This window comes from Fistularia commersonii, chromosome 21, assembly GCF_037954325.1.
Source record: "Fistularia commersonii isolate RoL2024-O1a breed Wild chromosome 21, RoL_Fcom_v1.0, whole genome shotgun sequence".
NCBI lineage: Eukaryota > Metazoa > Chordata > Actinopteri > Syngnathiformes > Fistulariidae > Fistularia > Fistularia commersonii.
Window position 1 is genome coordinate 3336810 of NC_141304.1, and position 13397 is coordinate 3350206.

At 49.3% G+C, this 13397-nt stretch overlaps 1 protein-coding gene across 2 annotated transcripts in view; it reads right to left on the reverse strand.

Moving 5' to 3' along the window:
• The window catches only part of LOC147222081 (low-density lipoprotein receptor-related protein 1-like), a 75581-nt gene that overhangs the window by 58084 nt on the left and 4100 nt on the right, over positions 1-13397 (reverse strand). For both annotated transcript variants that reach the window (XM_086168691.1, XM_086168692.1), the window contains exon 2: positions 3583-3705. In XM_086168691.1, coding sequence (XP_086024817.1) covers positions 3583-3705 — 123 coding nt within the window. The remainder of the gene's footprint in view (positions 1-3582; positions 3706-13397) is intronic.

A 13397-nucleotide genomic window follows, 5' to 3' on the forward strand; every position in this document is an offset into this window, starting at 1 on the left:
CTAGGTGCTGGAGAACAGATCAATTGAATTTACATTGATTTCAACGGGAAACATTGATCCGGTTGATTCCAGTTTCTGAATGAATCATATTTGTAAGGCGAGTACTGAGGTTTCTGTGTGTGTGTGTGTGTGTGTGTGTGTCTGAGATGACGTAGGGTGTGTTTGGGCTAGGGCGGGGTAGCTGAAGGCCCTTTCAGCCATGATGAGACACACCAGGAATATCCCGGCAGTAAAAGTGTGGCTTCTGAAATGTCTCTCCTGCCCTCGCACAGGAATTTCATCTCATCAGTTAGCTACTTTCATGCTAGCTGAATGTTAGCTGTCCCACCATCAGAACTGAAGAGGCCTCTCAGATGAGAGGTGAAACATCTCCAAGGAAGAAAATCAAGCCCTGCTGTTACAATATGAAGATTTTAAGAAGACCTGACCATGTCCAGGATGACTGAGAAACCTCCAATGACCACTTTCCGACGGAGCTCCAGCTTCAGTTTGGTTCCAGGAATTAGCTTCTCCCTGGGGAACATTTTAGCTTTGTCCCTCTCGCTCAAAAACAAACCAGCAAAGAAGGAGAAGAAGCAGAAGAAGAAGAGGAAGACAGCACAGACAATGGACATGGAGGTGGAAGCTGACACTGAATTCTCTGAAAAATAACCATGGCCCATCAGATGTGAGTCTCCGCTGTGTGAAGAACCTTGTTAGCCGTTAGCTAACTCTGCACATATTCCGGCCCAAAAAGTAGATGTTCCTTTGCGAGCCCTGGCAATCCCTGGCTGGAAAAGCTTGGACCTCTTCGCAGGCCCATTTCTTACTGCTTCTGTACATTTTGTCTAAAGAAAAAAATCTGACCAGTGTCCACCATAGCTTTTAAAAATGGCACTCTGCAGTCAGCAAGAAGAATCTGGTGATAGGCGTGGCTTTTGAGCATTTATGAGATTCATAAAAAGGCCCTGCTGGGATGGGAACTGAGATCATTGTAGGAACTGAAGGTCCTTGGTTGTCTGTGGAGGTTCTCAGCCATCCAGGTTATGGTCAATTCTTGTTGAAATCTTCTCGTCCTGGCAACTGGATTTGAGTTTTTTCACTTGAAAACATTTTCACCCCTTATCGAAGAGGCGTCTTCAATCCTTAATTCCTCGTTCCCCTGCTGTTCGAATGCACCCAGAAACAGCTTGTTCCTGAGAAGTTTCTCGGAAGTTTCCAGAAGGTTCCTGTGGTGAGGCTGTCTGTCTCTGTATGACGTGTGAATGAGAGGGTGAATGAGGAGGTTCAAGTGGTTGCACACATTCTCCTCTTCATGTAACATTAGGATTATAACCCCACCATCTCTTCTGCATTATAGCAGCCATACTTCCTGTCATGGTAGGGAGCTTCTTGCCCCGATGCCCCCTCAGAGTGCCCCTGCCACCCGGACCCCCCAACTCCCCCAGCCCAGCTGAGATTACATAATGAGCTTTTTAAAAAGGTGTACCCCCCTGACACGCTCGCCCGGCGGAACTCGGCCAAGGCCCTTTTGTTTCCAGGCCCGTATCCAAATGGCCCCACGCTGCTTGCAGAGGGAGGGGAGGGGGGTCCTACCCCTTTCTCTGCCTTAGAGAAGTCTGACACACACACACTGCTAGGAACGAGCTAATGCTCATGGCTGATTTTGAGGGAGACTGGGTTCCAGAAATTAGCTAGGCCCACAAATTAGGCACTAGGTGAGGTTTCCTGGTCTTCAGAGTCTTCATGATGAACGGGTGAATGTAATCTCTGCAGTTTGGCGTTAAAAGTCCTTGTCTGTCTCTGACAGGAGCATTGCTATGGTAACCATCAACACGGTCCTTCGGAGGGAGCGTCTCATTTCCTTTAATTTAGGTCATCTCATCTCTGAGCGCGGCCTTCGTCGTCAACACGCCTCTTCTCCCTCTACGCTGATTGCAGCCTCGGAGGCACCTGTCCGTCAAACCGTCCTTATTACAGGCCATCGCCGCCATCAATTCTCCCCGTGGCGCCTTGCCTACCCGCGGCGTGGGAACATCCCAGAGCCACTAATCAGTTGGGCTGCCATTGAAAGATGACATGCGTCCATCTTGTTTATTTGTTTTTGACTCGTTCAGCATCACGCCTTGCCTGCCTCGCCCCCTCCTGCCCCCCCTCCACAACCACTCAGCCTGCCCGCCCATCCTCCTCCACCCCGCGTGGTACAAAGGACAGCGTTGTGGCAGGACGGCGGCAGCTGCAGTGGGCAGCGGCGGCAGCCAACCCCCCGACAAAGGCCACTGTCAGCCCCTGTCCGCACCGCAGGATCAATACAGGTTTTTGCGGCGGACGTCCACCAGAGGCGCCGTCGAGCCCCTTCTCTGCCCGGCTCCACGGGCTCCGGGTGGATGGAGAAGTAACCCGCCGAACTCCCCCCCCCCCCCCCCCCCGAACCCCTTAGCGGCCCCGGGCGAGGCTTCGGGGGAAAAGCTTGAAAAAAATAAACGGAAGTGAACTGAAGTGGAGATTTGTTTTCTTTCCCCGTGTGTTTTCTGTTACGACACGATGCGAAGTTAAACCCTCTTCCTCCACCTCCCGCCCCTTCAACCCATGATTCCTGGAAGTGTTGCGTTCAAGTCTGGCCTGAGCCGGGAGATGTGGGGATGCAGTCACTGTTGTTTCTATCCCAGATATAGACATGGAGAGAGGCTGGCCCACAGAAAAGGGAGGCGTGGAGCATGGAGGGTGGAGGTGAAGGGGGAGCAGGTTGTGAAAAACAGCAGGTTTCTCCATTGCTCTGGGCGAGTCTCTAATGACTTCCAGACCTGCTCTTAGTTTTTGCGTCTAGACTGCAGCCACTGCACCCTGGCCTCCGAGCTCTCACTCACTCGCTGCCAGGCCTCAACACACACACACACACACACACACACACACACCCTCTGGTAGAAAACTGCGGGGTGTTTCAGGCTCGAGACGCGAACCAAAAGGACAGTGCTGCTTTCATTCCCTCCCCAGGGACCGAGTCTCAAAGCATTTCCAGTCTAATGTGGACTTTCAAGCTGCGGCTGCCTTCTACCCCCCCACCTCACCCCAACATTCAGTTTGGATTTGTCTCATTAACTGCATTTTCTGAGACTCTAACAAAAAATGCCAAAAAGGAAATCACATCCATTAAAGACCAACTTTTTAAATCTCCTAATTGGGCATGACGGGACTCTTTGACCCTGGGCGCCGGCCCATCATACACACCATTGTCATCCAGTGTGGGTGGGGGGATAAATTCAATAAGCTATCAATCTAAGCCCCTTAGCGCATCAGCTGTAAAACATCTGCGGAGCTGATGCAAGGCTGTCTGTCCAAATGTCGGAAATGGTGTTAAGGACAAGGAAGGCAGCAGCTCAGCTGGCAGAGCGGGCGCCAAGGTTGATGGTAAAATCCCCGGCTCCTCCCATCTAGGTGCTGAAGTGCCTTCGGGCAAGACACTGACACCCTGATCAAGGCTAGAACCTTGTGCGTGAATGGGTGAACCAAGTGCAAAGTGTGTGGAAATGGAAGTCATGAAAGGTGTGTATAAGTAGTAGTTAAAAAAAAAAAAGCAGACTTTTTCCGGAGCTGAGCACTCACAGATGTCCGGCTCCTCGTCGGAGCCATCGGGGCAGTCCTTCTCCCGGTCGCAGCGCCATCCCTTGGAGATGCAGGTCACCCCGTCCTTACACACAAACTGCTTGGAGCTGCAGGTCTTTGGCGCTGGAGGAAGAGGCGAGGAGGGGAAAGAGGGGATTCATTAACACAGTGGTCTCCAACCGGTCCAAAGAAAATCTTTCTTGGTGCAAATTATAGTTTTTTTCGTTAGACCTTCCTGATCTTATGTTGAATCGTATGTTTCCGCCTTCGCCTTACAGCCACACTTACCGTAATTTCTAGACTACAAGACGCTACTTTATTCACATCCTTTGAACACTGCATCGGAAAATTAAAATGCGGCTAATTTATGGATTTTTTGGGAGTAACAAGCTAAAAGCATTTAGCCTCGTCACATTGGACCAATGAAATTAACGTGAAATTCTGAGGCTCCCGACACTGAAGAAGATGACTTTAATGGTTTTAGTGCACAGGAGGAAGACAGCGATCAGCTGGAGTAGGACAAAGGGGGGATAGAAAATTGATGGATGGATGGATGGATGGATGGATGGATGGATGGATGGATGGATGGATGGATGGATGGATGGATGGATGGATGGATGGACATTTCCTTGTATTATTTATCATTAATCTTTTTCATCGGCTGTGTTACAGGCACTGTTCAGAAAAAAGCATTTCCAGTATGTAAATGTGGATGTTACCGGTATCTATTTACCGTAAATTCCAGCATATAAACCACTACTTTTTTCACACGCTTTGAGAGCTGCGCCTTTTACAACGATGCGGCTAATTTATGGATTTCTATAGGGTAATTATGCTGGCTTCCTTCTGCCAACACCATCACAGAGGACAAAGTAAACTTTTTCGGCAAACCTACTCGCATAATGGTTTAGATCAGCCATTTTGCGCTTATTGCACACACCCTCATCATGAAAAAGACAAGCAGAAATGAATTTGATGCAACTTTTAAAGTAAAAGAAATCAGTCCGAGTACTGACAAAAGTTTATTATTTAACCCCCATGCCTCTAACCGCTCCACAGAAACATTTTTATGCATAAAACCGGTCCCCGGTAAAAAAAAAAAGGTTTAGGACCGCTGCATTAACAGATTGCTGCTTTTGTACCAATGATCTTTTTTTTTTTCCCAAGGTCTCATTAGCAAGCGGGCTCTGTTGTGTTGGCCGTCAATGGTGGTCAATGGCGGCCCCTCACTGGCACTAATTACACAGCGGACCATCTCAATGGGAGGGGGAGGGGGAGGGGTTACACAACGGGCTTCGCATAAACTTCATGCACCTAAATATCCAGGTCGGCGTTCCCCAGGGCAACGGTGGTGAGCCAACATGTAAGACGAATATCAAAAAACATATTGTTTGGAGAAACAGACACACACACACACACTGCCAACCCCCCCCAATCATCCGGTTCTTCATGAACCCGGCCTTCCGGAGAGGGAAAACACGGCCGCCTCCAACCGCAGTCGGGAGGAATGTTTCTGACTCCGCACTAATTTGAGTCCGGCACATAAACACATCGTCAAAAGCCTGGATAAACACACACACACACACATGCATACGAGCTGAGTCAACTGCAGAAGGAGGGGGTGGGGCGCTGTCGGAGGAGGCTTTGGTAAGCAGAGTTTTAGGCACCGAACCGCGGAGGTGCCGACGTGTCTCATGTAACATTTTGTCTCGGAGGGGTGGAGTTTAGCGTAGCTTAGCATTAGCCGAGGAGTCCTGCAAGACTTAACAAAAAAAAAAAAAAATGGGCTTCAAGGCATGTGGTAGGTGCAAGTCTTGCTCCACTAGAAGCCGCATGACACCAGGCTTCCATCTCCAGCTGAGGACCAGGATGAAGAACCTGAGCATTCCCTCCTTCTCCTCCTTCCACCAATAAGAGTGGGGATATTTACTCACCCCGCTTCCTGGACAAGAACAAAAACAAACCAGCTCCATCAGTACATTAGATATCAGCTGTCCGACAGCGCGGCCGCCTCTGACAGGACCGTTTCCGTAGCAACAGTATTTCACAAAGTGCAGCGGGAATCCGAAGCGCTGTGACGTAACCCTGGGATGGCTGGTCCTCGAACCCTGGAGCCAGGCTGCTCCAGACAAAGCGTCAGATAGAGAGGGGGTGGATGAGAGGATGAGGAGGCTAAACAGGATGACAGTATTTACATTTTTAAATGGAGAGCAGCCCTGACACAGGCCTCAATGGCATCTACACAGACACACAGCTTTGACTTATTAATGCTCTCGCGTCTACCCCATCCGGTGTGTGTGTCTTGACGCCTGGCCCCGGGAGTCTGCTGTCAGCGTGGTTTAGTTTGGAAGCTGCCGCTGCTGCACCTGACAGCCCTTTACAACGCCACCCACAGTGATGGCTATGGGGGGGACGGCGAGGGAAAGTGGGTCAGGAGGTCAAGTAGGTTCGGGCTCAGAGGCCACGCCCGGAGAGGAATCCAACATACACTCACTAGAAGCGGTACATCTTTGGATCTTCATTCATTCATCATCTACGCTATCCTAGGCTCTCTGTGGCTGGAGGGCGGAGCCTATTCCTGTGCCGTGATTAGGCAAAAAACAGGGTTCATCCTGGACCAGCTAATCACAGGGCCACATCTAGAGATCCTCATTCACGCGTCTGTGAAAGAGCCTTCTGCATGTTTTTAGACTGTGGGAGGAAACCCACACAGGAGACTCCACATTGAAAAGACACCCTGTGGGAATTCAACCGGGGACCTTCTTCCTGTGAGGGGCAGGGCTAACCTATGCTCTGCCCATCTATAGTCTTTCACATAATACAGAAAAGGTTCCCCACTGTTGGAACCCATCCTCGGCTGAACTTCCTCTCAGGATTCTCTGGTCTCAGACTTTGGCTGTTTTACGATACATCTAAAAAACATTCTGCTCGCCAGGTTACATAAGAGGCTGGCGTATACAAGGGTCCCGGGTGGTAAAGTCTTCTCATTGACCTGACGTCAGTGGCTCTAGTTCCTACTGCAGCATCGAGGAGGCAGGTTTCGAATGTCTGAGGAACATTTCAATGGCCAGAGATCCACAGCTCAGGTTAGGACTTGGTTCCCTCCGTCCCTGAGGAGCATCGAAGTCATGGCTTCCAAGGTGCTGTGAGATCCCCCCCCCTACTCGCCCTGTGAAATGAGTCCTCCCCTTTCCCGCAGCTATTGCAGGCATGGTGGACGCTGATGACACCAACCACCAGGTCATCGAAGTTCTACACGCCTGTGTTGAAGTCCACATTCCCTCCGGGCGCTTCCTGCCAAACTAATGAGCGGTTGAGTCGAAGCAATCGGAAAGCAAATGCCTGGACTTTGGCCGACCAAAACAGCGGCGAGGAAGCATCGGTCACATGGTGAGTGGAACCCGCTGGGAAGATGAGGCTCAGCTGATGGTGTGATTCCCTGATTCTCAGAGAGAGAAGAAGATCCACCAGAGCGGGAGAAGCAGGGAAGGGGCGGATAACTGGTGATGGAGGGATTAAAAGAGAGAAAAGAACATGTGAGCCTGAGGGGGAGCGTGGGGGGAGCTATAATTTGTAAGCCTGGATTTGAGGGGGCGAGGAAACAGGAAGAAGTGAAGGAGTGAAAGAGGAAGGAGGGGAAACAGTGAAGATGGAATGGAAGAGGAGCGGAGGTTTAAGAGAACAGGGTTGAACTTTATTCATATTTCTATCTTTTACGAATTTGTGATGTATGGTACGGAGGAGCTAGCAGCACTGGGCTAGCACAACAAGGTTAGCAATGCTGGTCTACCACCACTGGGTAAGTGCTGCTCGGCTCGCATTGCGGGGGGCGTACTGCTGAGCTAACACTGCTGCACTGCTGTGTTAGTACAATTGGGTTAGCACCGCTGGGCTACCACTATCAGGCTAGCATAGGACTGCTGGGCTACCACTCCTGGTCTACCTTAGTATCAATGGGCTACCACTACTGGGTAAGTAGTGCGAGGCTAGCACTGCTGGCCTAGCACTGCTGGGTTAGCACCTCTGGGGTAGGCGCCATACCTGGAATAGGGCATTGGAATGTCACATATGCTATCAATGGCCTCCTGTGTGCAGAAGCCAAGTGAAGAAACTCTGGGTAGTCTCTTCTCTGGTCCGGTCAGGAGCCACACCGCCCTCTGGGCGTCGCCGGTGTCCTGACACACACAGGCACAGCCCAGTTTCCACCAACAACCACGACCATGTTATATATAGCAGCACCACGCTGAACCCTAATAGATACAAGAAGTCTTCTCCGCCAGGCGGGGTGCAGCCACAGGACCGGTTTTGATTGAGGGAAAGTAAACTGTTTGAAATGTAGCAGAATATAACTGTAAAACACTCTAGCTTGCAAAGATACACCGTCCATGCAGCTGCTTTGCCTTTAAGAGTTCCCCTGAAGAGTGGACTTTTTCTTACATCATGATAACAACAACAGTCCAGGCAGCAGCATTAGCACAGCAGTTAGCGCATCACCCTCAAAGCAAGAAGGGTCCTGGTTAGATTCCCAGGGGGGCTTTTACTTGGGGACGGCTGTGGCTCAGTTTGAGGAGTGGGTGCTGCTCCTTGACATGGGAATGGCAGAACATGATCTGGAGGAAAATACTTTGCCAGCGTAAGGTGATGAAAACGCCATTTCTATGGAGGTCATTCATCTTGAGCCCCAAACGGACCCCAAAAAGGACCTCGGTAGACCAACCTGAAAAGGCGGCTCCTCATGACTGAATCCACGAACCTAAAATTTTTGGAGGACCCTTGGAGACTGAGGGGCCTCTGGTATACTACATTGGGAGAATGTAGTTCCTCATAGTTCCTCAATTGTGGATCATCTAGGGTAGCCAGACCATGACTTCTGGAAGGACCATGATTCTATATTCAGTGGGGGATTTGGCACCACAAGCACTCAGGAACATCTTTCAACATTACTTGTACCCCCAATGCTGACCCCCTGCCTCCTCTTTTCGGTGGCCACAGAGTGGTTATTTCAAATGACCTCTGGCTCTGAAGCCAATCCATGACCATGGCCAATACCCCGCAATCAAAGAGCGGTGAAAAAAGGGGGCGGGGCTTAGGACAAAATACAGGTGTTGCTGGCAAGTTTTACGCACGAACACTCTGGATCACCACAGCTGAGGCTTCGCTCCCATCTGAAGAGATCAATCCATCAACACCGCAAATGATTCATCCCAAACTATTGGGAATAAAGCCGGCAGACCCCGCACAAACACACACACACAAACACACACACACACTTATATCATGTGGGTGTGCTGCCTGAAGTAACCAAAGTTACTCAGATTGTTTACCAAAGGCTCCCGAGCCTTAAAAAGACATTAAAAGAATATAGTTTAGTCTAGCACAAATAGCGTGTACTTATATTATCAAAACATTTTGATGGTTTCTCAAGTAGATGGACGGACCCTTCCTAATAAGCTTCCAAGTATATTTTAGACGAAGGTTGAAGTTCGTGCTCAGAGTGCATTTTTTGGGGCAAGAATACTTCCTGTGCGTGGTCCATCTTCAGCTGGGGATTTGTTTTCCTCATCGAGCGTCCACCAGAACACATCTCAGGACATTTATTTTTAACGGCAACAACCCTTGAGCCTCTCAGAAATGTATTTTGGGGCTCGAGTCTGAGGAGAAGAAGAGTAGTGGAGACCGAGGAGGAGAGGAAGAAGGGACGGTTTACTGTGCTGACCCCTTGTCTGACCTGAGGGGCCGACAGGAATGAGAGTGAACCTCAGGAAGTCTGGTTAGTATTGGTGATCAGGGGGATGGGAAGGGGAAACTGGAGTTCACAATACGCAACATCAATGGTCCACTGCACACCTGACAAGTGGGCTACAAAAATGGCACCACCAGCAGTTTGGGCATACCGAGCTCAAGTGGCCGATGTGCTTTGCCGGGCTCCATCTCAGCCATTTTGTTTGTTATCTTTTCGTCGGGGTTGTCGAAGTTAAGTGATTTGGCGAGTGGATAGACCCGTTCTGGGTGGTTTGTCGAGGGCTAGTTGGACATCTCAAACCCCACAGCAGAAGCCTAGGAGGACTTGACGGGCGCCCGTAGGGGAAAGGCCTCAGCTCTCCCTCGCTTCCTGGTTGGGATTAAAATCAAACTCTGCAGCTGAGCAGGGGTGTGCATGTGTGTGTGTGTGTGTGTGTGTGTGTGTGTGTGTGTCTTTTGGGGGGCTGATCTCCCATTATCAGTGTTGTCAGTTTAGACAAATCCCCGTGCCGCGCCGCCACCAGAGTGCACGCGGTACGGCAGCAGTAGGAGCGGAATGGCAATTAAGCCTCCTTAGTAGGCTGCTAAGGCAAATATATTAAAGGGGATTATGTGAAATTCTTTGCTGCCTTTTCATAAGACCAGTACAAGTCTCTGGGTGACGCAGAAGCTACGTGGAACAGGGCCCGGTTCTCCAGAACCTTCCCTCACACTCAGCAGCCATGTGCTGTTGCTAAAGCACCCTCAGCTGCAAACAGCACCCACTGACAAGGCTGATGAGAAACAATGCTGCTTATTTTGCAGCATAGACTTCCCATCGGTTTGTGGATCACACAGTGGAGCATAGAGGGGACATCAAATCGCAATAGCTGTTTGTTTTCTGTGTGTTTTTTTATTTTTATCCAGCGATATCTGTGAATTTGGCAGGTCATGTGGACTGGAATCAGCGCAAAAACCATCTTCTCCTGCCAGGAGAGCAGAGTGGGAGCGCGGAACTTCCTCCTCAAAACACTTGTGGATCGAACTTCACGCTGCATCGGCTGGTGTTAGCCGACTCCTGACACAGCGGGAGGGTGGAGTTATGCCCACTGGAAAGATTATCGCACAGATTAAGCCTATGCTAAGGTCACGGCTGCTCTATGTGTGTTTAGGATTAGGGGTTCTGGACTGGGTCTAAATCGGGGCCCTCGCGTGATGCACACCATCTTGGAGAGAGGAGAGTTTGCTTGTGTTTTGCTGCTGTTTTCCAAAAACTGTAACAGCATCATAGCAGATAGCAGACAAAAACATTGTGCAGGGAGGACTTGAACTCAAAAGAAAGCTTTTAGGACAAGCAGGCTGGCAACTAAAATAAATCCTAAAATTGATGAATCAGGGTAGAAACACTTTAAAAATAAAAAAGTGTTTAACACTGGAAGCACCGGGTTTCACTCTGTCGCTAAACCGCCAAATTCACCCACTACTAGAATACATTAGTTTCTGTCCTAAGGTTCTGGATTTGATACCTTCCAATCACACTCCAAAGACTTCACAAGAGAGAGGGAGAGAGGAAGGAACTACCTCAGACTAGGCTTTTTCAAATCCCTTTATTAATTATTCATTCATTATCTACACTGCTTATCCTGCAGTCAGGGTCAAGGGGGGCTTCAGGAAGGATTCACCCTGGACCGGTCCATCACAGGGACACATATAGAGATGTACAACTATTCACCCTCTCATTCACATATCCAATGAACATGGAGACTCCACAAAGCCCCCTGAAGAGAATCCAACCATGGACCTTCTTGCTATGTGGCTGAAGTGCTACCCACTGCACTACCATGCCAGCCCTTTATCAGCCACATTTGCAGTTCCTCAAACCTTTTTAGGAACAAGTTTTTTTCATGCATTCAAGAGAGCAGAGGAACCAGGGACCATGGACATTCAGTTCCAAGATCAATTTCATCTCCGAATCCGAGTTAGGGTCTTTTAAAGTTTCATAGGGACTCAAATAACGTGGGTGCTTGATGATTGACGGAGCCCATAAGCCAGGCCCGCTGCCAGATCACGAAGTGCCATTTTCCCTACGTCCAGAGTTAGCTAACAGCTAATGAGCATTTTCGCATGGCTAAACAGTGTAGGAAGAAGGTAAACACACTTTAATCTGTCTGATATTCCATGGTTATTATTCCATAAATGCTGTGGCAGTTTCCAGCTCCACATTGTCTTCTTCTTCTTCTTCAGAGGTTTATTTTTGAGTGTGGAGCTTAGGGTGCACGTAACAGACGCTAATGTCGCTAACGTGCACAAGAAGGTGCCCCTGGAGGAGCCTAGTTGCTGTTACCAAGTTCGGACTGAGAACTGAATTCTGTCTGAAAACAGCTCTTCATTATGCAGTATTTATGTAGATGTTTTATGTATAATTGATAAGTTAGCTACAGCTTTGAAGGGAATGACCTTTCAATGATTAGACAGACTGGAGATTAGTCTGGAAGGTAGCTTTGAGTTGTATCTGTCTATCACAATCAGTTTTCATGATCTCGTGACAAAAATGAAAACGAGGACTGAAGCTCTTTAAGCATTTGTTTGTATCTGAAACCATTTGTTTTGGAAACATTTTCATTAGTTTTGTTTAGATTCTACTCGGCAACTACTTGAGGCCTTCACATCCTCCGCGAGGAACCTTGGTCTTCCTCCCAGGACTGTGAGAGCAAAATGGCATCATTCTGTTCTCGCATTCCTGGTTCTGGAGTTTTTTCATCTAGGTCTCCACACCCAGATGGGAAATGGTCACCGCCTCCATGGTGCTTTACACTGGATCACATTCACCCATTCACACACTAATGGCAACAGATCTGCCCTGCAAGGCACAAACCAGACCATCGGCAACTAGGGGCTCAATGTCTTGCCCGAGAACACTTTGAAAGCAAAATAGCCTCATCAAAAGCAAATAGCAAAGCAAATAGCTAGCAATTTTTGGAAAGAGTAGCCCGAACATTGAGCACAGACAAGGGCGTCTATTGCAAAGAATGGAGGTACCTTCATCGCAAAATGGCAACGGCATGCGGAGACGAAGATCCGACGCAGAAGTAAAACTCTCACTGTCACTATGTTGTTGTTTGTTAGCGTGTGCTGCACTGGGCAGGGCCTGTGACTTCCGCACCCGAGGTTTTTGCTAGGTCTCCAAATGTCCCGGCCAGAACGAACTGCTCTTGCAGCCCTGGGAGCAAGAACAACAATCGGAGTCGGAGGAGGCCTTAACTCATCTCTAAGTAAGCCATAGCTCATGCGAACGCACCGACTCATCCATTCAGGAAGGTCAAAGGTCAACTGGCTGGACATTTGTGATCCGGTGCTTTTATGACTCCCGGCACCGTGTTGCTGCAAGGCGCTGCTACGCCTCTATGAAGCACATAAAACAAAATGAATGGACGTATTTCTGATTTACGACACAGCGCATCAACACCTCCATCCTTCATTGCGCCGCCGAGCAGCCGGCGCCTCAGGGCCGACGGCTGCTCGGCTCAAGGAGTGAAGACAGGAAGCTGTGTCAGACTGATAAAGAAGGGCTAGGTCACGTGACCCCGCTCAGCCGCCGGTCGCCTTCAGCAAGGAAGGCTGAGCCAAGTCCACCAGGAGTTTTTACTCATCTTCAGCTGAGACAGTCTTCTTCTCCGGAGACAATATCCCTGAAGTATCACCGTTTATCACGACACAGACAAGAATGAATGTGTTCCGAACGCCAATCAAATGACACCGGATGGAAATTAACCTGCAGTGGGATTCCAATACTGGATAGAAGTTCTCTGCCCTAGAAGGTCTTAAACCTCTCACTGCGTGTCTATTCAAGCAGACCTTTGGAAATGTATTAACATTCAAACTGAAAATGAATCCAATGCTAATGCTAAGTGCTTGACCGCAGTTCAAATCCCAGCTTGTCCTGACCTTCCAATCCCCCGACTGTCTCTCCAGTATGGCCGGGCTCATGTTCTCCTTCCTCCGACAGGAGGATTGACATGGCCTGACTTTCTCAGAAATGAAGGCCTCAGGGTGAAGCTCTAAGTGGAGGGGGGGGACAGCCTCCCTTTTTGAGA